The sequence below is a fragment of the Carettochelys insculpta genome, chromosome 1, assembly GCF_033958435.1.
Source record: "Carettochelys insculpta isolate YL-2023 chromosome 1, ASM3395843v1, whole genome shotgun sequence".
In the NCBI taxonomy this organism is placed as follows: domain Eukaryota; kingdom Metazoa; phylum Chordata; order Testudines; family Carettochelyidae; genus Carettochelys; species Carettochelys insculpta.
The window spans coordinates 299,903,847-299,928,171 of record NC_134137.1 but is presented as its reverse complement, the minus strand read 5'-3'; the positions used below and the strand labels follow the sequence as shown (position 1 = coordinate 299,928,171).

The 24,325-nt window shown below is 42.6% G+C and overlaps 1 protein-coding gene across 1 annotated transcript in view; it reads left to right on the top strand.

Moving 5' to 3' along the window:
- Positions 1 to 8,626: 8,626 nt before the first annotated feature.
- The window catches only part of LRRIQ1 (leucine rich repeats and IQ motif containing 1), a 209,033-nt gene continuing 193,334 nt past the window's right edge, over positions 8,627 to 24,325 (top strand). The window contains exons 1-6 of the mRNA XM_074984002.1: positions 8,627 to 8,671; positions 12,759 to 12,898; positions 19,181 to 19,292; positions 21,323 to 21,417; positions 22,461 to 22,578; positions 24,001 to 24,230. Coding sequence (XP_074840103.1) covers positions 12,761 to 12,898; positions 19,181 to 19,292; positions 21,323 to 21,417; positions 22,461 to 22,578; positions 24,001 to 24,230 — 693 coding nt within the window. The 5' untranslated portion in view covers positions 8,627 to 8,671; positions 12,759 to 12,760. The remainder of the gene's footprint in view (positions 8,672 to 12,758; positions 12,899 to 19,180; positions 19,293 to 21,322; positions 21,418 to 22,460; positions 22,579 to 24,000; positions 24,231 to 24,325) is intronic.

The following is a 24,325-nucleotide window of genomic DNA, read 5'->3' as shown; positions in this document are numbered from 1 at the left end:
GGTATTACTGTAGGGCATGCCCGCATATCAAGGGCACACTCCGGGTTATGGACGTCTGGTGTCAGGCTGGAACCTGTGTGCCTGGGGGTGTGTGACATGCTACACACTTAACTGAGGGTCCCTCAAATAGGTCAGGGGATACCCAGCTCAAGGTGTCTCAGCTTGAGGAGGCTGAGGGCATTTCAATGATACAATCTGACAGCCCTAGACAAGTTCGTCCCACTCTTTTATAATTATAGTTAGCTAATTGGGAGCTACGAGGGTTCTCAAATATGCTTATTTTTCTGTCGTTCTTTTATTCTGTAAAGTGCATGCAGATGTTTTGCTGAAAGACATCTCCTACTAAATGGGTGACATGATACCAATAATAATAATAACACATATGTGTTGCTATTGCTTTCATGTTACATCCCAACCCTGCCACTGCTTTCCTATATCATAGTTGTACCTGCACACAGCACAAAATGGTGGATGGCAACAACGTTAGTAGTGCACAAAGTCCTGGTAAAAGTTTTCTGATGACTGATTCACTCAGTGGTACTCCCAGCTCCTGTTATCCTGAGTTTCCTCCTTGATTTAGCATTTCCTAAGTGGTAGACTCCTAAAGAAGAAGCAACCCATCCTCCCTCCCAAGAATGTTAGTCTTTGCTTCAGCTATGATTGTTACTATTTTGATTTTTGTAAAGGCACTTATGGTTTAATTAGAATTTGGAAAAAGATTTCAAAAGTCAATGTAGGGTATGTCAGTACTAGAAACATAAGTTGACATATACTAGCTCAACTTACAGCAGCTGCAGTAATTACATATCCGCATGACTCTCCTTGTGTTGGTGGTGCGTGCTCACAGTACGGGTACTCCCACAGACCCAGGAATGGCAGTAAGAGTAGCTTAAAACCTGATTTCTCAGCTCTCCTTACAGACCCTTGCCGCATGCCCAGATGCCCCCGAGGCTCTGGGACTGTTGGCAGGCATCGCCCTCTCCCTTTCGCTGCCAGGAGTGTGTATGGGGAGGAAGTCCCATGGGCTTCTCACACCAGCTCCCAGCCAAGAGTGGGTTTGAGCCACCCTAACTTCCCTTTGGGGACAGGGTCCAGCCATCTGGGTTTCTTGTTCCAGCTCCCAGCCAGAAGCAGGATCCATTCTGACCTGGGTCCCAGATGGTAGCAGGGTCCAGCAACCACCCATCTTTTCAGAGGAGCAGAGGCAGCTGTGTTAGCGCTGCCCCACTTACTTATCTATATGATGACTTCTGCCCTACTTGGCCCTAACTGCGTGGTGTAGACTATCCCTTAGTTCTGAAAGCTAGCTACTGTGGTCACTTGGGTAAAATAAAATGGGTTATTCCTTGGGTTAATGTACACTTCATTCTCTGGGGCATCACAAAACCATTCCTTCTTGTTAGATTTTGTATATGAACATGGGACCTGATTTTGTGTTCTTTATTTTCATTCTTTTTCTAGTCTGTAAAATTGTCTGCCACAACATTCCAGCTAGAAAAAAAAGATCCTATCACTATTAATGCCAAAACAAATAAAGGATGACAGACTGTGTCTGCAAAGTAGACAAAATTGTAGTACAAGAATTAGTAACAGTGTCAGTGATGTAGTTTATTCTTTAAAAATATGATTTATGTTGTCTCACCCTTCTCTGGTATGTAAGAATCCAATCTTTTTTCCAAAACTGCCGTTGGGTTTATATGTAATGGCCTGTGTGGAATATATGTTTTACAAGCATATATTTGGAGAGGAATATGTTCTTAAAATACATATTTTGAAAGGAATTTCCCTTTAAAGGTGTCATGACTGAGCTAATGATGTAAACTGGAAATGTTATAGTGCTTCTATTTCAAGCAAATGCCAAATATTTTGGCCATCACATTTGGTCTTCACCAAAGTTTAAATGTGAGCTAATAAGGCATTCGCTTTACACATTGTTGTTTATACAGTCAAGCATTAGAGGCACAAACTGACAATTGGCCAGCCCATGCTGAAATACCACAAGAAAATAGAAAAATCTGTAAAAATAGCAAAGGAAATGCGGTGCATTTCTACATTTAGGGCTAGAGTTCTAAGGAACTCAGCTCTGATTTAGACACCTCAATAAGAGCAAAATTTTCCCAAGCAGTCAGAACATAGCAATGATGACGCCTTTGGTAAAAATGTCAATAGTTCAGCTCCCAACATGTGGAGATCTTGGAAATCCAGCCACCCACATTAATTCCTACATGAAAGTGGAGTGCTTTTGAAAATCTACTCTTGAGGTCCTCATTTTAAGGTTAGCACTTGGCAAAAAATCTAACTGCTTCACAAAATCACACAAATCAGCTCCAGGCATCCTTCCTACTATTTGAAAATCAATGATAGAACTGTTTGGAAAGCTGAATTTCTGCCCCAGGGAAAAGCCTAATATATCAACATGTTTGTGTACTAAAACAGTATGAAAAGTCAAAATATCAAAAATTAAAAATAAAAATAATAAAAGTACAAAGAGTACAAAATCAGTTGGGAATGGCTGTATAAAAATCAGGTAATTTAGTCACTCCCTGGGTGCCAGAGAAGAGAAGGGTTTCTACCTTCTGTGTGCATAATCTAACCACTAGACTATGGGATGCTCTGAAGTGGCTTTCCCACTCTCTTGTGCTGAAGATTTTTTGCCTTGTAGTATCGTGTAATCATTGGGCCAGCAAGTGAGCAAGGATAAGATGAGAACCCATTGGGTAAAGCATTCACCTTAATGATAAGCAATTCATGTGCAGCTCCTGGCTTGTCAGGTGGGGAGGGCTTGAAATGATATGTCCCACACCCCAGGTGAGTCCTATAGCCACTGGTTAAAGATCACAAGAAACCTATTTTTTTTTCCATGCTGTCTTGTGCAGAATTAGGTGACTGACTCCTAAGGAGGGTTCCCAGCAATGGACTGCAAAGCACCAGTAGGTGTCTCTTTTCAGCCTAGATTTAGGAACATGTTCTCTTGAGGGGGGCAAGGCTTAGGTCACATCCATCTGCTCACCATCTGGTGCATCCCATTCTCAGGTACCTACCCTTTCTCTGTGCATTGTAAAGGAGCCTATATGCCTAACACATTGTGGAGTCCAGTAATTTTCAAGAGGCCTAAACACTTGCTGTTGCAGTTTTAAATCCTATGCGGCCCTGGCTCTAGTAAGTTTAATCACCTACAAGTTTAGACTGCAGCTGAGCAGGGATTTTGTGGATTGCAGTGGTACCTAATTCTGGGACTTGGGTGTCTAAGACCCTTTGTGAATTTGGGCCAAAGTCATCATATAAAATTTTGTGTCCACAGACATGCTGACTGTGCTTACATTTAAAACAGAACTTAAGATGAAAAACAGAGTAATTAGTTTGTATATTTAACATGGCAAGGTAACAACTTTTGTTTTTATAAATTGCTAGATACAGCTATAATATAGGATTAATTATATTATTCATTTTAATAATACTCATCACGTAAGCTAATTATCTAAATTACAACATAAGTCTTTTTTTCTTTCTTTAAAAACTCATAAATTCCTCTTTGACAGGTGTTGGAATTTTACAAAAGGTCTAGCAGTACTAATTGTGTGTATTACCTACACTTATATTTCATGAGAGAAAATACTTCAGTCATATGAAATACGTTAGGACCATCTCATTTACCGCTGCTCTTTATTTTCCCTCCACTCGCTCTTGATGTTGCAGAACCTTATGTTCTATATGGTCTTTACTTAACCCTACATTTTGCCTTTAAACTGAGATAATACAAGCTGAACTATGTGCTCTGAATACAAGCTCTACATTCATTGTTTGCACAGTCTTCCCTTGGACAATGGCAATAAATTCTTGATACAGGGCAATCTGCCCCTTTAAGTGCTAAATTAGTCCCAGCCCACTTCACCTGTGCTGGGTATTGGATATAAGAGAAAGGAAAGCCAGCCATAGGGAAGTGGCTAGACAGGTTATAAATCAGGTGGAGACTAAGGAATGGTAGTCATGGAATAGCAGGGGACAAATCGAAGGAGTCTAGGACATGTGAGATGGAAGTGAACCTAGGAAGAGTGAAAACTGAGCTGCCAGGGTGGGCAAAAGAGTGACTGAAATTAAAGGAGAGAAAACAGACCTCTTGGAAGGAGAGGCTGTGGTGAAGACTTTTGGGATTTGGATTCTGCGGACAGGGCAAACTCTTGTTGATGACTTAGCTGTGGGTTAAAGTCACTGTAGCAAGTCAAGGGCATGGTGAAAGCAAGATGAAGACTGTATGCAGAAACTGGTATAGAAGTGCTACATCTCCTGGCCTTGCTGCATAGAGGTTCTACGGGATGATGAATCGTGACAATATCTGAGATTTTCTAACAATATCGATGCTGCTGGCTTTCAGTGTGATAAGTTGTATCGTATGAGAAAAGGTCTTTGGGTAGTAGCCAAAGGTATGTCACAAATCCCCACCCTTCTGTCTCTTCCTTTCCGCTTCTGTATGCAGTAGTGGAGTCATTGGGGAGTCATAGGGATGTACTGCCCCTGCCCACAGATGTTTTGCGTAGGTTTCATCCAAGCTAACTGATAGCTGGAAAGACAGCAAGCGAGCTTTCTCCCAGCCTGTCAGTAGAACTGTCTGACATCTACTAAATGAAGCTATCAGCAGGTGATGGGAAGCTGACACTCACTCAATCCACACTCATAAGCACGTGTATCATTTTCTTTACAACATTATCACAGTTCCTGTATCCCTTTCTAGCTCCTCCTGGGCAGCTCTGTTGGTGCAACTGCTGACCAAAATGTCCTTGGTCCACACACAGAACAAGGCTTTAGGGCATGAGTCAGCAACTTTTCCAAGGTACATACTGGCTTGGTGGACCTGGTCTGAGCATCTTCAGGCACAGTGGCGCAACACACTACTGACCGACCCTTGTGGGCACTGCTGCTAGGTGTCCCACTGACTGAAACTCCTGGCCCCCACATTTTCTGGGAAACAACAGGGAAGGGAAAGTCTCGGCATAGGCCCCATCATCCCATTCATCCCTCATACACCAGGACCCAGGACCCACCTCCTCCTCACAGCCCCATATTTCTCCCCATTTCTCTCTCCTAACAGCTCTGGCACTGTCTGGCTGCTTGTATGGTCCCTGATATATTCTGCACACCAGTTACACAATATCTGGTCCATATTTCTCCCCCTAAACTCCATCTAGTCCCACACCTCTCATTGCCCCAAAGTCCCTCTCCATTGCTCACGGTGCATGCCAGGAGTTAGATAAAGACATAAGCCCTCTTGCTGGAAGGCTGCACTGAGCCACTGTGGTTTCCTGGAGCCATGCCACAGAGTGGCAAAGACAAAGCCAGAGTGGCAAAGGGAGTGCCTCACCACCACATGTCTCAGCTGGCTCTTGCAAGGTGGCCTCTGCTTGCAGCAAGGACTGAACGCATTCAAGGCCAGGATCATTGTGCAGCTCACAACTGCCCCCTGCCCAGCCCAGCCCTGCTCTGCATTTGCTCTGTCGCCACTTACAGCTCTGCTCTGCCATTCACCCTCCCAGCTCTATCACAGAGCCTCTGTCCAGCCGCCCTGGGTCCTGTGGCCATGGGTCCCCCAGCGCCTCCCTGCTCGCCGAGTGGGCACTCTGAACCAGAGGGTGAGGCCCCATTTCCTCTCAGAGCTCCAACTGCCTCAGAACCCCCAGGTCTGTGATATCAGTCACCGACCTTCCGGAATATTCTGCTCCCCACCTGCCCGTCACCCTCTTCCAGCCCTGTTTGTCCTCTGTAACAGTCTGAGGCCCTTGTCCCAGGGTGCAACCATAAGACACCAGCTGCAACACACTTTACTGAGCCTGATATTGCAGCAAGCCTTGCATCACCCAATATCAGTCACGCCACAGAAAACCCTGCTCTTCCCAGGCACATAGAGGGCTGTCACAGGAGCTTGGCAGCTTGGATGTGGGGCCAACCTCCTCTGTTTGCTTTCACATGAGGAATAAACAGAAGTTTACACAGGAAAAGTCATGGAAGCACCAAAGATTTGATGGCAGGAGACTCAAAGCAGGTACCTATCTGCATAGATTTTTTAAAGACTTCTACACCTAAGCATTGTTTTTGCCAGCTCCAGGTCTCTCATGGGAACGTATCCTGATGTCATGTCTGCAATGTGAATGATACCCTGATCCCCTCAGCCCGTGTGGTTTGAGTGCTGGCCTGCTAAATCCAGGGTTGTGAGTCCAGTCCTTGAGGGGGCCATTTAGAGATCTGGGGAATGGTGCTTGGTCCTGCTGTAAGTTCAGGGGACTGGACTTGATGACCTGTCAAGGTCCCTTTCAGTTCTATGAGACAGGTATATCTCCATATGTTTATTTAAATAGTCCTGATGTGTAAAGTGCTCCCCAGCCTGAACCAAGAGGTGCCACGCTGCCTACAGAGGTAGCCTTTTTGACCAACAGGGTGTGACCCAAATGCCAGCTTAGGAAGTCAGCACTGAGGGGCACCATTGGTAAATGTGGGAAAGAGGAGTCAGAACACTGAGTTTCCCCTGTATACTCACCCCGCTAAGAGATGGAAGTGGGATATGGCATCACCCGCACATGCCAGGTGCTTGGAGCAACTACCAGTGCTGTGTTATAACCTCTCTGCTGCGCCTTATATCATAAGCCACCTCTTCCAAAACTCTTGTGAACAACTCTCCAAAGATGAGCTATTGCACAGAGAAAAGATTTAAAACATGATGCTAAATGCTCATGTAAGGAATGTGCCAGCAGGAACTCAATGCTGCTGAAGGCTGGGAGAAATGTATCTCCCAGAGATCATTTGCATGAGAATGCAAAAGTGTGCATATGTGATACCTGGCAAACAAAGCCTGATGGGTAGCAAGGAAGCAATGAGATTTTGTCTATTGTAAACACATTGTTATAAAATCAGAATTTATGCTAACACTCACTATAAGAATTGTGAAATCTCACCAATGCTCCAAGTCGTTTTGAGGGACAGGGCAGGTAATCATAACTGCATAAGACATGGATTACACAGGGCTCCACTGGCTTAAAGCATTGTAAGGCAGAAGGTGAGGGATGTAGGTTGAATCAGCTAGCTGGGTGCCTTGGTCTTGTCTAAGACTTAGCCATATACCTATAAGCCTGGCTTGATTAATTTTCCCTAGGGGTTAAAAAATAGAGGTGGATATTAGTGTTTGTGCCTTGTATGAGACTTTATTTTGATAGATGCTGTGAGCTGAAATCACAAGCTATGCCTACAGCAATAGATGGAAAGTGTGACCAATGGATGGCTGGTAAGAGGAGTAGTAGATGGATGGCCGGCTGGTTGGAGGAGCAGTGGGTGGGTGACCAGTGGGGGCTGGTAGGAGGAGCAGCAGATAAGTGGCATTGTCTCAGGTCTATGAGGGAATGCATCAGCATGAGATGTCAGTGTCTGCATGGACTGGACCAGGTTGTAAGTGGGGCACTTGAACTGGGGGTGTGGAGAATGTTGGATGTGTGGATTGGCTGTTTACAGTATTGGACTGGTGAGCCTGAGAGGCCAAGGACATTGCTCAATGCATTTGAGCTGGGACATTTACTTGAGGATTGGTTATGAACTCTGGGTGTGGTATTTTCCTAAGCTTATGCTAATTGACCTTTCCACCTCTTTTATTAAAAGTTCTTTTCTACAGTCAGGCTATGTCTACACTAGCCAAAAACTTCAAAATGGCCATGCAAATGGCCATTCCGAAGTTTACTAATGAAGTGCTGAAATACATATTCAGCACTTCATTAGCATGCGGGCGGCCACGGCACTTCAAAATTGATGCGGCTTGCCGCCGCGCGGCTGGTCCAGACGGGGCTCCTTTTCAAAAGGACCCCGCCTACTTCGAAGTCCCCTTATTCCCATCTGCTCATAGGAATAAGGGGACTTCGAAGTAGGCGGGGTCCTTTTGAAAGGAGCCCCGCCTGGACCAGCCGCGCGGCGGCAAGCCGCGTCAATTTTGAAGTGCCGTGGCCGCCCGCATGCTAATGAAGTGCTGAATATGTATTTCAGCACTTTATTAGTAAACTTCGAAATGGCCATTTGCATGGCCATTTTGAAGTTTTTGGCTAGTGTAGACATAGCCTCAGACTCTGTGCTTGCAAGTGCGGAAGCATTGCCTCTCTGAGGCGCTCAGGGGCATGTGAAGTTCCCAGGCTAGTGGGTGGGGGCTTGAGCTGGTTCTGTGTGAGATGGATGAAAAGGAACCCCTAGATGTTGAATCCGGCCCTGGCTGCTGCCATCTCCTTCTGGCAGAAGGGTTACACTCACAAACCCAAAGTCAGTGACAATCAAACTTAATATTTATTCTTTATAAAAATCTCATGATTGCTAAGGTAGTCTCATGATTTTGGGGTGACTGAATACTCATGATTGGGCTTTGGGAAAAGGTTACCCATTCCACAAGCCACTCAGTGTATGAAAATAATAGGGATATGAAATAAGAGTCAAAATAGATAGGATAAGGCTGGTGAGAGAGTTTTTTCTGAGCCTGCAACCGGTTCTCCTGCTTCCTGTCCTCCTCCGTCTCTCCACCCCTCGGCGGAATGCAAAGTGAGGTCTGCTCAATAATTTAGTCCCTTCCGGCTTGCCCTAGCGCAGACCACGCCCCGTCCGCGGTGTTTCCATGGGTACACTTCCTGTTTAACACAGCTTTGGCTGCAGCTCGAAGGTTTGCAAGCAAGTCCGCGAGAGCCCGGGCTGACCTGCACCAGACTCCGGGTGACGGGCGTTTTGAGGGGCCGTGGTCCGGGTGCGGGATTAGCCAGTAGCCTTAGGGGCAGCTAGCTCGTCCAACTGCCCGAAAGCTATTCGGGAAGACAGGAGAGCCTGCCTGGTCCCCTGTGGATGGGAGGGGGTGGCACTACCACTCCCAGGGTGCACCGGGCCTGGACGCGCGTAGCCCTGCTGCCAGGGCGTTGCAGAGTGTGCAAGGGCCCTGTCCCGGTGCATTCTGTGAGCTGTAGTCTTGTTGTGCGGCGCCTCTCGGTGCAAGACGGGCCGTGCGGAAGCTGCGGAGCTGCGCTGGGGTTGCCTAGTGATGCTTGGAAGGGGCGTCTTTTCTCTTCCGCGGGGTTTTTATCTTCCACTCCCTCCCCTGAGGGCTGTTGCGCAGCCCGTGCCTTGAACGCCCTGGCTCTCGGTTGAGTAGTAGTTTGGTTGTTGTATCCGCCTTCTTGGTCCTGAGCCTTTTGGCTCTTAGCTGGGGTGAAAGTAATGTACGTTTCTTACAGCTACTGTCCTATTGCAACCTGGGTCCCTCCCAGCTCTTTCACTAGCCCCCCACTGGCTTTTGCAGCAACTCAGCCAGGTCTTTGCAGAGCCGTGCCTCGGGGTACATCTGCTTACTTTCACCTCTGCCTTAGGTTTACTCTTGTCTGTGAGAGTGGGATACCGTTTGTTTTTAATTGATGGTTGAGTTTCTGGGGCCCAGTAGCTGGGCATGGCAGACCACTTCTTCCCCATCCAAAAAAACCCATCAAATGCCATGCATGTGACTCCTCACCCCTGAGACCAAAGTAGGGGTTCACAACATGATAATTACTACCTGTTGTCACCAGGAATGCTGCAAGAGTGTCCATGGAGTTCAGGGTGATGGAATTTTGCTGACTGTATAAGTGTCTGTATGAAGTAGTTCCACATTTAAATAAATTGTTTGTTTTATAAAGGGTCTTATTGACATAAAATCTCAGGGATGGAGATTCTCCTCCCTCCCCAAAGGCTGATTAATGAACAGCTGTGGCTTGTAATTGTTTTAAGGTTTTCTTTGTGCGCTGTGAAATCAGGAGAAAACGTAGGGCTTGTCTACATGGGATAATTTAGGATGCAGTGAACTAGGGTGTGACTTTTGAAACATAGTAGCCAGCTTGCACTGGTCAATGTCTGTGCTCTGTGCTGGGTGACTATCTGTCCCAGACTGACTGTGACAACCCTGTATTTTGGGGTCCCAGAAGGCGTCTCGATGTACTTTTTGAAAAGGGCTCATTTCCCTGTATTTGGCCCTCCAGCGGCTGACTTTTGCCCTCAGCAGTGTGCCCAAGTGCAGCTGCTGCCTGGAGAGCTTATGTGCTCTCCCGCCACAGGAAGAGGGAGCCAGCAGGAGGCCTTCCAAAGATAGGATAGGTTGGTGCTCTGCTTCCTAACTCCCTGCTCATTTGGGAAGCTGGGGGGAGCACCAGCAGCTGCCACCTCCACCCCCACTCCCCAAGGCTCAGCGAAGACCGGGGAGCATGGGCGGCTGCAGTCCCTTTCATGGCTCCTTGAGGCTTAGTGGAGCTGGGAGGAGCTGCCCCTTCCCCCAGCCGACCCCATATCTACCTGTCCTGTATTTGGGACAGGGAGATGTGGTCATCCTAGTTCTGTGCTGTTGTAATGCTGCAGCATAGATTCTTCCTATGTTGGTGAAAGGGTTTTTTTTTGTTGATGTACTTAAACCATGTCTTCAAGAGGCTTTAGCTAAATCTATAGAGGTCCTGAGGATTAGGTCAGCCTAACAATTGCACTTGATATGAATTGTTCTATATCCATGAACCACATAGCTAGGTCAATCCAATACATATAGACCAGGCCTAACTCTCTACGTGAATGCTTTTACATTGCATTCTTAAGAGTGCCTTTTCAGAATAGGAGTGCCAACAAAGAGAGTTAATGAGAAGTAGCTAATGTACACACGCCACTCTGGGCTTTTTCCTTGTGTAGGCAAGTCCTAAAGAATCTTGCTAAACTTCCTGAAATTTTCTTCTTGCGTACGTAAAATTATGATGCATGAATTATTGTAGATCAAACTTTCCAAATGCAACTGGTGCTTTGAGTCCTACCTTTTCAATGGCCATTAGCCATTCTGGTTTTGTTTTATATTTAGTTATATGGATTGTTATATGTTGAACTTATCAGAAGCATTCTAAGCCTACAAAAATTTAAAACAAAATTTGAATCAGAGTCCCACAGATACCTAGCTCCTCATCTTAAAAAAACATTTATCTCTAAACCAACTCTTCTGTTCTAAAACCTCAACTCCCAAAGTGAACTATATTGTACCTGTTGTGCCTCTTCACTCGGCATTTCTTGAGCAGGTACTTATCTTTGTTTTTATACCTAAATTACTATATAGTATGCAGGTGAAAGTCACGTGAATACTGATTATTTATATTCAAGCTTAACAGTAATCCCAACAGGAAAGTATATAGGTTTGTGGAGCTTTGAAGATTGTCTAAAATTTACAGATGTGTGTTTCCATATAAATAAATTAGCATGGACTGTCTGGGCCCACCACCACACCAACATTTTTAGTGGCTCATGTTCATTCCTAGGCTCCCCTTTAGGGTTTACTTTAGGTTGTCAACCCAGATTTCTGCATCTTTGGTGCTATATAAATCCAAGTTAGTTAACCTAAGCGAAGAACACACTTTTTTCTCCAGTATAGATAGTACCCATAAGCTCATGCAGTTTACTCTTCTGAGTTATTTCCTTGAAGCCAGTTAAAGTTGCACACATGAAAAAGTTTGTGTGAATAGGTCCCAAGGTAATATTGTAGTGTTTATGTGCCCACTTCATTACCTACAGTATTGATAAATATAGAAGTTTTGTTCCCAGTACTGCCTAACCCTAGTTTTACAAAGGTATATATTTCGACTGACATCAGTTTACTCTAAAGTAAGTGTTTTGGAGCCTTACTGTGGATAATGATTTTTTTTGCCTTTTGGAAAAAGAGTTCTGATATACTTACTATAGCAGGGACAGGCAAAATATTACCCATGGGCTTCATCTGTCCCACCAAACCACTGGATCAGGGTTGCCACCAGCATCTCACCCAGTGGGAGCCTTGGAAAGGCTGCCATCCTGCTGTGTCCTCAGATGTTGCTCAAAAATGCAAGCTGCACGGATCATGTGCATCTCTGTGGGCCATGTGCGTGGGAGGTGGAGCTTTGTGTGCTTCTCCTGCCCTAAGCACAATCTCATAGGTCCCATTGGCCAGTGTGAGCTGCCTGGGCCAATGTTTGCAGCACAGGCAGTATGCAGTTTCCCCTAGGTGTGCAGTGCACAGAAATGTACATGCTTCCTCATCTTGTCCCTTTGAGTGGTATGTGGGGTCACAGCAGGTAGGGAGCCTGCCTGAAGGTCCTGCTAGACTGCTGGCTGGGAGCCGCCTAAGGAAAGCACCTCCCAGCCAGAGCCTACAACTGGCCACTTGCTCTCTCTCCCCAATCCTCTACAGCCCTACTCCTGCACCCATATCCCTTCCCAGACACTGCATTCCAATCCTTGTCACAGGTCACAACTCCTTCTTGCCTCTTACCCAAACCCCTGCAAACCCCACTCCCCTCGGCACCCAGCCTCCAGGTGACAATCCCCTCCTAGGCACTGCACCCCTTCTTACACCCTTCAGATCAGAATTCTCTCCTGCACTCATACCTTCTCCTGGACCTGAAGTCCCCCGTCTTCCCCAGTCCTCTGTCCTAGGTGACAACTCCCTCCTTCATCTAAACTTCTTCCCGGGCCTCACATCCCCTCCTGCAACCTGATCCCTTACCCCAAGCTCCCTTCTGCACCCAACCTTCATCCCAGACCCTGCTCTTCCTCCATTAATATAGTGAAAGAGTGCATCCCTTGACCAGTTAGCAAATACTTAGAGCGCCCCCCCATCAGTAATTATTGTCCACCTCTTACTCCAGCCACAAATCTAGCAGTAAATACAATATATCTACTATTGTACGGGATCTCATTTTTCCTTTTTTCCTATTACATTTTATTATGGAAAGCTATGGAAGAAGAAGATGATGATGATGTAATACTTGAAGAAGAAATAAATAGAGAATTAACCAGAATCAGTGTAACATCCCTTGAAGCAGATGATCCCAGCACTGATTTAACGACAGATTCTTGCAGTGATAGTGAAACAGTAAGTGTCTGATAGGAACAGGTGAAATAGTATGGCCTTTACTTTTACATGGCAAACTTGTGTCTTTTGGTGAGGCCTCTCATATTCTGTCTTTTCTAACTTCCTTGTGATGTACCACAGACATCAGAAAGTCTAAAAGATAAATGAGCTATTTCCTCAAATTTATTCCATAGAGGAAAACTTCCTTCAGATGTAACCTACTTGTATTCCCCTGAGCACCATAAAAATGTGAGTTGAAGTGACAGAGAAGCCCCTGGAATAAGCTGATATTAAAGAAATGCCTACCGTAAACTATTATACAAAACAGCATATGACATAGAATGAGTAGGAAATTCACTTTCAGAAAACTGCAAAATCACATGATCAAATAACAGCGGATAGCAACTTTTGACAGAATCCTTCAATGTTAGAGATGTTTAAATTTTAAAAGTAACAAGATTAAAATTATGATTATTTACAAAATTAATCTTTGGTCTGCAAAATTAGGTTTGCAAATATTGCTAGAAAAAGCTGTCTTGGGGTATATTTAGTTTTATATTTGATTCTGTCCATACAAATTAATCCCTTTAGTTTCCCCCTGTCTTCCCCTCACCCATTTTACAAGCTGTCTTCTGAATTCCATCCGCTTGATTGAGACACGATAGGGGGAAGTAGCAATTTTATTGTAGCTCCGCTTGTTTTGGTGGAAAGTATAAGCTTTTAGTTTCATAGAGCTCTTCTTCAGGTATGGGGAAGGTAATCAGAGCGTGGCAGACACTGTCTTCTCCATACCTGTTTGACTTCCTCATATCTGAAGAAGAGGTCTATGAAGCTGAAAGCTTGTACAGAAATTTGTCAATAAAAGATAACTTCCCATCACCTCATCTATCTTGTCTCTCTCCTACTCTGGGACCCACACAGCTGCACAACACTGCATCTAGTTGAATGACATAATTCTGATATGTAGGTGCCGAGAAGTATATGCAGTGTTATTCTTTTTTTGGAATACTTCTAGCAGCATTAAAATCAGAAAGTACCTCAAGAGCCTGAACAATATTGCATACTTTTTCCAGGCATCTCTATACCAGAGTATCATTCAACCGGATGGAATTCAAAGAAGAGCCAAAGGGGTGGGGAAACTGTGGGTTTAGATAGTTTAATATTTGTGGAAAGATTAACAGAACTTCTTATTCTTGTAGGCTTTCAACCCTCAAGTGAGTTCTGCATGGGCTTTGGGGTCCACCTACACAGAGGATCAGACTCTTAGTAGCCTATGTACATATCAGTCTTTGAAAAAAGTTATTTGGAGGGCAAAAGTACCATGGAAAAGGACAAATTGCTAAAGGTAGATGGTAATTGGGAATTATGGGATGAAACTGAGAAAAGAAATATTTAAACTGAAATTTAGGAGAAAATTTTTAAGGTCAAATTTAAGGAGATTGACTCAGGACTTCTTTATATCTGATTTATTATAGCAGTGTATAAGGATGTAGGAAAAAAAAGTCAAGGTGAAATTGACCTGAACCTTTTTCAACCTTATGATGTTAGATTTGAGTTTTGAGTCAGTTCTTATAGGAGGCAGAGCCTGTCGCAATTGATGCCTGTAAGGTTGCCTGATGCTTTGCATTGTAATACTGTTTTTACTTGTTTGTGTTTTAAATTTAAATCCATGGATTCACCACTTATGAACCAATATGTGATCATGGAAATACATGTGATTTTGGCAACAGAAATTTCTGTTGTTCTGCTTTGCCTCTTTTTGGCTCCAGCTCCCACTATCACTTATTCTTAGCTGCCCTTTTTCTGTAGGGGTTTGTCTACACAGTAAAGTTATTTCAGAATAATAGTCTACATAATGCAACTGCTATTTCAAAATAATGGATGGCTTATTTTGAATTTGGTAAACTTCATTCTCTGAGGAATAGCCCCTATTCTGAAACAGACGTTTTGGAATAGGGCCTATTTCAAAATCAGATATTTCAGAATAGCATATTCCGAAATAAAGCTGCTGTGTGGACATAGTATTTTGGATTAGAGCCCCTAGGAGCATAGCTAATCTGAAATAGGCTCTGTTGTGTGGGGACACACTATTTTGGAATAAGTTTTGCTTATTTTTGGGCTGCTCTGTAGTGTGGACATGTTATTCTGGAATAGTTTATTTTGGAATAATAACTCTGGAATAAAATATTCTGGAATAACTCTGTAGTGTGTACTTACCCTTGGGATATGTCCTTGCCTCCAAGTCTTTGGACAATGAAAATAATTTCAAGGACCCATTCTGTTATTTCCATCGTAAGCAACTTTTCTCTTCATAAACGCTATTGGCAGAGGGATCCTAGAATATTGATCAGTGGGATCCATTGCAAAATGTAAGGCATGATCCTGAAAGTACTGAAACATCCACAGCTCCCACAAGAAAAATGAATGTCAGGAGTTCTCAGTGCTCAAGATCTCTGAGGTACTAAGAGCTTTCTAAAAGCTGATGAACACTTTAATCTCCTGTTGATATAAAAAGGCATTAATGATACTCAGCTGCAATCTGAAGGCCCTGGGTTCCTCACAGAATCAGGGTCTTTAATCAGGAGATCAAATACAAACCAAACAGTGAGGATAAGGACTCTCATGTCTAGGTGAGAAATTGGCTGATGATATTCCACACAATTAAGTTCACTTCTCTGCTTCTGATTGCCTTTCTGTGTCTTCTGGCTGTAACTTGTTTAGTTGGGGACCAAGTAGAGTATCAATAAGAACAGGAGTAAGAACTGGGATGTCATTTGTAAGCTCATTTGAGAGAGCTAAATTTCCACAGATTGGGTATAAATTCTGGACTATACTTTCCCCAGAAGCACAGTAGTATTCTCTTTGATGCAAATAAGATTTTTTTTTACAGAGATCCAGGGAACCGTATGGCTGTTTTGTAGTAACTAAACATTTAGTTACATATTATTTGTTCAGTGCCGTCTTGTAACATTCTCATATTGAAGAAGATCTGTTTCCTTTCAAGCCACTATCATTTCTGCTTTCTTTCTCTCATCCTCTTGCTCTGTTCTTTTCTTTTCCTTTTCTGCAGAAGCATCCTTTTCCCAAGTCAGTGCTCTTTGCACCCATCCACTGAAATTATCAATAATTAAGTAGAAGAGCAGGGTGAAAAAATCCTAAATAATTTTTTGTCCCACCAAAAATGTTTTGTCAGAAGTGAAATGTTTTGTGGAAATGGATTGGTGTTGATGGAATTTTCATTGGGTAGTTTTCTTTACATCTAGCCCCTGAGAGAAGGAAAGATCCACCATCCCTAGAACAGCAGGTAGAGTAGTGGCTAGGATGCTTGCCTAGATTGTAGGGAGTTGTGGGCTTCCAACTCAGCATAGACACCTGAACATAGGTTTCTCACATTTAGGGAAAGTACCTTAATCCCCAGGCTATAGACTCATTCCCTTGCTCCTCATCAACAACAACAACAACCATGGGCTCAGCACCCGTTGGTGCCCGATGCCTCCCTCACTCTTTCCTTCCATATTTTCCTGTCCAGTGTGAAGCTTCTTAGTTTCTATAGACTAGTTCTGCACCAATCTACTATAGCATCTACCCATTCTCTGTGGGGTCTGCCTCTCCTATCCCAACCATCCATTATGCCGATTACCAGGATCTTGATTTTTCATTCGTCCTTCACAAATAGCTGTAACTTCCATTGTCTAAGCTTCTTCAGTAGGTTCTTTTTTGGCTGTGTCTTCCTATATAAGTCCACATCGGTGACTTCCTGTATCCATTCTATTCTCAGGATCTTTCTATAACAACTCCTCTCAAATGCCAATATCCTTCTCTTTGAATCTTTCGCAGTCAACCATGTCTCCCATCCATACAACATGCTGCTGAATACACACATATTCAAGGTGCTCAGCTTCATTCCTAAGCTAATTGCTTTGCTTTTACAGATCTTATCCATCGCCTTCAGACTTGCTCTTGCTTTCGCTATTCTAGTTGATATTTCCTTCTTACAGTCTATATCATACATTACGTTGCTCCCCAGATATGTGAACTTCTCTACGTTCTCTAGTTTGATTGCATTTAAACTGATCTTCCTTCTTATTTCCTTATCTCCAAATACCATTGTTTTTGTTTTATCAATGTTCATAACCAGTCTGTACTGCTTCCCTTCTTCGTTTAGCACCTGCACGATTCTACCTAGTTTGTCTTCATCTTCCTCGATGATAACTATATCATCTGCGAACCTCAAATTATTGATTCTCACCCCATGCACGCATATCCCTTTGACCTCCTCCTTGATCTTATCCATCGCTCTGTATAGATGCATGATGAAGATACTTGGCGATAGCAGATCTCCTTGTCTCCTATCTTTACTCACTCTAAATCAACTTCCCAACTCTCTGCACATTCTCATTGCTGCTTCAGCATTGTTGTTGATATTCTTCAACAACTGTATCAGTCTCCTATCCATTCCATTAGACTCCAACACCACCCCAAGACACTTTCTGATCTGTACCGTCAAATGCCTTCTGAAAATAGACTAAGCTACTGTAAATGTTCTTGTTCTTTTATCGAGTTTTCTCTACTATCAATCTCAATGCCAATATCTTCTGTATGGTACTTCTATCTTTCCTGAATCCTGCTTGCTCGTCCACTATATGATGTTCTATCTGTGATCTCAGTCTCTCCGTCAGTATCATCATGAGCACCCTGCCTAGAGGACTTGTTAGGGCAATTGTCCTGTGGTTCTTGCACTCCAGTGTGATTCCTTTCTTGTGTATTGCCACTAGAACAGATCTTGGCCATTCCTCATGTGATATTACATAGCCAGTGTATTTTCTGAATCATACTTTCTCCACCTTATTTGATCATGTCTTCCACAATATTATCATTTCCAGGGCTTTTGTTGTTCTTTAGTCATTTCATTGCTCTTTCTACTACCTCCTTCAAAATATCAGTCTCACTCTTGATGCTAAGCAGAGATATCGCTTTCAGTTCTTCAGTCAGTCCCTCTGAGACAGTTGGGTCCAACTGTACTTTTTATGAATCAGTGCAATATCTCGTCCATCACTGCACAACCTTCTCCTTGTTCATGAACACCTTTTTCTCATCTTTGGTCGCCGTCTGCTTTGGTTGTCACTTCCTGTTAATTTTCCTGATCATCTTATACACATCACTGGTCTTACACTCACCATAATACCTCTCTATACCTACACACTGCTCCTGTAACCATTTCACCTAATCTTTTCTGGCTGCTTTCCTCACCTTGTTGCATTTCACTCACCTCGTTGCTGTTCTGCCATCTTGGAAACATCCCTTCTGATGTTCAGTTCTCTCTTCTCTTGGACCAACTTCAGTGTTTCCTGCGAAATCCACTTCTTATTGGTCTTCTCTTCTTCTGGAACCATCTGCTCAATTGCCTTTTCTATTGCCATGGCTGTCCCTTCAACTCTCTTGTCTAGGTCTTTCTCAGTGCCCACATTCCTAATCTTCTCTTCAAGCGCTGCTCTGTACATATTCCCTATTTTTTCCTTGTCTAGCCTTGTCACATCTCTTCTTTTCTTAAACTGTCTTATACTTGCTCTTGAGTTTCATCTTGAAGTTTCCAATCACTAGACTGTGGTCTGAGTCCACATCCTCTCCTTGGAAAGTTTGGCGCTGCTGTACTGATGTTACCCATCTTCTTCTTATCATGATCGTATATAGATCATATATCAAGATCATTTTCTCTTGCTGCCTACTGAATATTATCGAAAGTGGATAATTACATCAGAGGATATTAAGAGAGACTAACTGTATAGTCTGATTATTAGGGCATTCACTGAAGATGTGGGAGACCCAGATTCAAATCCTGGTAGACTTGTTTTTGTGAATTTAATCTGTCTTTCAAAAATTTGAAATATCCCACATCCCATGTCTGATTCCTCTGTGTGGAATCATTTGTCCTTTTATTCATTTTGGATCAAACTAATAACAAAGAAAGATGCTTCAACAGGGATTGCAGTGAAGTCTACATGACTGTCAAATAATGAGTGATGCAATAATGAACCTAAGTCCTGACTGGCAAGGGGAAAAATACATGTTTTGTATGAGGTAGCAACAGCTCCTGAAGTCTACATGTCTACACAGCATTTTGGAATGAGCTGGAAAGAGATTTACAGCCTGGGTGGATAAACTTGGGTAGTGGGGCTGGTGCTAGTGCTCTAAAAATGGCTGTGTAAATCTACCACGGAGCTTAACTACAAGTGTCCAGCATTTATCTACAGTCTTGATAGAGAGATGAAAATACGTAATTTAATTAAAAATATTTACCTCTAGACTTCAGATGACTTACCAGAATCAGTTCTGTACTACCTAAACTTTGTGAAGAATAGAAGTCAAAATGCTGAAAATCTCATATTGCAAAACATGGAAGATGAAGAAACTACAAGTAAGCTGTGATCATAATAAATGGATATGTGATGTCCACCCACCCTAGCGTTCATGTTGGCAATGTAAACCACATCAACAACCATCAGTAATATAACCTAAATCTTCAAATGAAACAAAACTATGAAACCTACTGTACCAACTTTAACTCCTCACCCAATATGGCAGCTCCTGTGGCCCCCCTTTCATATGTTCTCTGAACGTCACTGACTATTGTAGCATATGGTCTGGAAAATATGTGGTCCTATATGGCAGCAAATAGGACCTGTGAATGGCCATACCTGTGGATACCTAAGTACATAAAGTCTGGTGGGCCTTCCAGAGGCTAACTATGTCCAGCTTGTGGACATACGCCCTAGGTTTATATTCCTGTTAGAGTTAATCTTGTGAAGTTCCCGCACCTCCACATCCCACTGTCATTAGTGTGAGCTGAAGCAATTGCTCACCTCACAAAACTGAGCCCTTAGTTTCTAAGTGACCCTAGGTTTTTAAGATGCCAAGTCCCAGGTTAGCCAGAGTTTTTAGGTTTCACACTCAGAAATGTTCCTGAATAAAGTTGAGTGTACGCTATTCATGTTCATCCTTAGGGGAAGTTCCTTCCATTTTATCAGTACAATAAAAACCATGTTGTTTAGCACTCAGATAACCAGCACATTCTGTTAACTGGCACTCGGGGTGGCTGCCCCAGGGCTGGCTGCTGTGTGGCAGCCCCTCCCAGCTATCAGAAGCAGCCCCCCACACCCAGTGGTCAGCAGACAGGGCCCCTGATTGACTAAGCGGAAACTTTGATTATCTGGCAACCCGTTACCCAAGAATGCCAGAAAATCAATCTTCTACTGTCATAAGAATTAGGTACATCCTAAATTTAATTTACATACATACTTACATATTTATGTTGTCTTTTACTGGAGCAGCAGTTTTTCATGGTTTCGATGCTATATAAGTAACCACCCAAACTTACTGCTGCCTTCTAGCTGGAGAACGTGTCTTGCCCGTTAGAGCACTTTTTTTGCATGTATGTTGCTGCCGTAGATTTTTTTCTCTGTTTATTTGTATATATCCAGTGTTTTAATTAGATTAATCAGACTGAAATAATATTAATGGAAGCCTGCTTGTCTGAGTGGATTTGGTGTTTTTCTCAAAATAGTACCTGAGTGGGCACTTTTTTAAAGAAAAGAACTCATTGGCTATGGTTACACTGACTCGAACCGCTGGCAGCAGTATGCAAATGGGTGGTCTCAAAAATACAAATGGCCTGGAAAAAATCAGGCATAAGAGGCTGCTGACAAAGGCCGGGGGGTGGGGGTTGCTGGCTGAACATGTTTACACAGCTTTTTTTGTGCTGGCAGCAGCGTCTGCCAGTGAGTGAATATGCAAATAAGTATTCATTTGCATTTGCAAGACAACCTGTTTGCATACTGCTGCTGGCAGTTCGGGTCAGTGTAACCAGAGTCTTTGTGTTTCAGGGTTTGGATTTTATGGATAGATAATAGGAAACTAGCATTCATTAGAATTAGGCTGCCATAGAACCTGAATGACAAACACCTTGGGAATGGAGGTTTTCTTAACTCTGAAATATTTTTAACTCTGAACACAATGTTATGATTGTTTTTTCAAAAGCTTACAACTTAACAGTGACTTAATACAACTTTGAAATTTTACTATGCAAATGAAAAATGCCGCTTTTATCTGCTTTAATTTAAATGAAACAATACATAGAAACAGTTTCCTTACATAATCACATTTTTGTAAACTTTCCCTTTATTAGTAAATTATATTTAACACAGTACTGTACTCATCATCATCATCCATCGTCAATAACTGTGGGCTCAGCACCTGTAGGTGACAGTACTGTACTGTATTTGCTTTATTTTAGTTTCTGTGGCTGCCTGATTGCATACTTTGGTTCCAAATGAGGTGTGTGGTTGCCTTGTCGAGTCATAAATTTGATGTTGGTAACTCTGAGTTTCTACTGCGCCTAGATTAAGACATCTTCTCCCCGTGTTCTCGCCCTCCCCCTTTGCTCCTCAGGTGACCTCTATCAAGTAGTTTCTCACCATGCTTCAGAGTACCTGGCAGAGTTGGCTTCTGAATACAATGACGATCCTGAAGCATTGAAGAAGCAGGTATTCTATGTTTAAACTATCTACATAGTATATCAAGTCCCATAGTTGTTGCAGATAATCAACAGTCCCATTTTTGGATCCATTCTTGCCATGACTAATGCAGTTGCTTAAATTTACATACTCTCTAAGTCAAACTAGAGGTGTGGATGGTATTTGAGATTAAACATTACATGTGGTTTGCAGGTTGGACTCCTTGGTCATGATTCACTTTGTCCATAGATCATGGAATTACAACATTTTGATATCAATGCTTATTAGTCTTAACTACTGTGGATGAACATTAAACTGACTAACATAGGCTTGAAATATCAATTATTAATATTTATTCCAATTATAAAATGTCACTTGTGTAATATAACATTTTAAAGTGTTCATTTTTAATCTTATCTATTACTTTGCCATTGTCAGTTCTTTTCCATTGTTAGGCATATGAGATCACTAATATAACTCATTTATTGAAAAGGTTTTGCTGTCTCATGGAAAATATTAAAATAATCATGACTGGAATTTTCAAGTGAGCTGTACGTAGTTAGGTATATAATTATTTCATTGGGATTCAGATGCCAAATTCTCATAGGCGCCTTGTGAAACCTGAACCTATTTTTATGGACCAGTTCTAGTTATATGCTATTTTATTATTTGTTTGTCGTTTTGACCGATGATCACTATATAAAAACAAGAACTTGAATTACACTGAGGCCATGTCTACACTAGAGAGTTTTGTTGACAAAACTGAGGTTTTGTCAACAAAACTTGCAGAGCATCTACTCTCAAAATGCATTTTGTAGACAGAAATTGTCAAGAGAAAAGCTGTGCAGATACTCCAGGAGGCCCTTTTGTCAACAGAGCAGATCAAAAGATTGATCCACTTTTATGTGTAGATGCAATCTGTTGAAAGAAGTTTTGTGGGAACATCTCTTCCCCAGCTCTAGACAACGAAAATGAAGTCCCTGATCCAAAGTCTTTGTCTGAAATTTCTGCTTGGATTTTTATAGCTTTGTCCCTTTTCATTTCATCATGAGAATTTGTTTGGTTTTGTTCAGATGCTGTTTGAAATAGAAAACGAAGAATTGGAGGCCAGTGCAGGTCCTGATAGTAATAGTCAACCCCTCAATGAAGATGCAATTTGCCGTGTGGTTGCCGATGAATGTTCTGTTGCAGGTAAACAAATTTAATATTAATTTGTGCTATTAATTATATCAATACTAATTGCTGTATAAAGTATTTCTTCTGATCTGTTCTTTTGGCAAGAATAATTGTGGAAGTCAAGCATGATATGGTATATGATAATGGGATTTAGACACTGATTCTGGAACTGGAGTCATTTAGACAGATGTCTGTTTTTCCAATTGTAGGGTTGGGATTTTCTCTTCTTATTCTTGTTCCTATCTGAAGTCTTGATAATGGTTTATTTCAAATGACATATACACTAATAACTTGGTGTATAATTTGTTAGCATTGTATTGATTGTCTAAGCATACTGAAAGGTGTCCAAATCAGCAACTAAGCCAATTTTAATTCTTGATAATTTCCGGGTTTTTTTTTTTTTTTTTTTTAAGGGCCACATTTTCAGAATGTGGCTTTGGTCTGAATACCACAGAACCTGAATGTGCCATTTTTTGTGCAGTCCCATTCAAATGCCCAAACTGAGTGTAAATAAACTTCATGTGTCAGTTCTCTTATTTCTTCAAATAAAACATGGTACAGGTTACATCTCCCTGGTCCAGCACTGTTGGGACCTCAGTGATTGTGGACGAGGGATTTTGCTGGACCAGGGGAGGTGAGGAGGTGAATGCCCCCTGGTCCCTGGCCTTCTCACTGGTCTGTTGCAATGGACTCCTTGGCTCCACATGGGGCTGAGGGCGGTATGTTGGTGCTGGGCTGTTGGGGGACACTATCTCCAAACTTGGCCCTGCTGCCCCTTGCAGAAGTGCTGGCAGATGAGGGATGTTGCCAGAGCAGAGAGTGCTAGTTTTCAGAGGCAGAAGCTGTATGAAAGTAGATGGAAGTTAGATTGTGGGCGCTGAACATTTGTTTAATAGACTAGTCACTTTTAATATGTATATGGACAGATTAGGTAAGAATGTCACCCTCCAATAGGGTCTCTATAGTCTGCTGTGGTAGAATGTGGGACCCTTAAAAGACTATATCTGGTAGAATGCCTATGTGCTGTGGTGGAATATAGGAACCATAAAAGCCACATGCCCTTGATGGCTGCATGGGTATGATTGCCAAAAACAGCCACACACAGAACCCCTTACAAATACTGGCGTAGTGGGCATGCATGTTTGTGGCAGGCCTTTGTGCTGGAGTGTTTAGGTATATGGAATTGTGGGCATTTGTGCAATATCATCTCTAGTAGGCAGCCTGTAACAAATTGCTGTATTTTAGAGCCACACTATGGATTGCCATGTTCTTCTTGTAGCTATTAAACTTGTGGAACAGCTCTCTTGCTCTCTACCAACAGAATCTTATTCATACTGTTTTCTTTTTAATACATTCAATTGTTTCATGATTTCAAATAAGTAATTACAAAGAGCTCAACCCTTTAATTAATGGGTTTGTTTGTTTAACTTCTTGTAGGTAAAGGTGACATGTTTTTAAGCTGTACTTACCTTGAAGTAGAGGAAAGGTGCAGGCAAGAATTTGAGCTGTGGGAGGAACAACAAAAAGAACTTGAAGACCAGAAAAGGAAAAAGCTAAAAGCTGAGATGGAAATACAAGAAAAACAAAATGAGGATGAAGAAAAAAGAAGGCAAATGTGTCTGGAGGAATTTGAGGCTGAAAGGCTGAAGTTAGAGATGCTTCATAAGGTAATATTTTAACAAAGGTATCTATAACATCTGGACTACTTGAATGACCATATCTAATACTGACGAGGGGGAAAAAGGCACCTTTTCCAATCTGT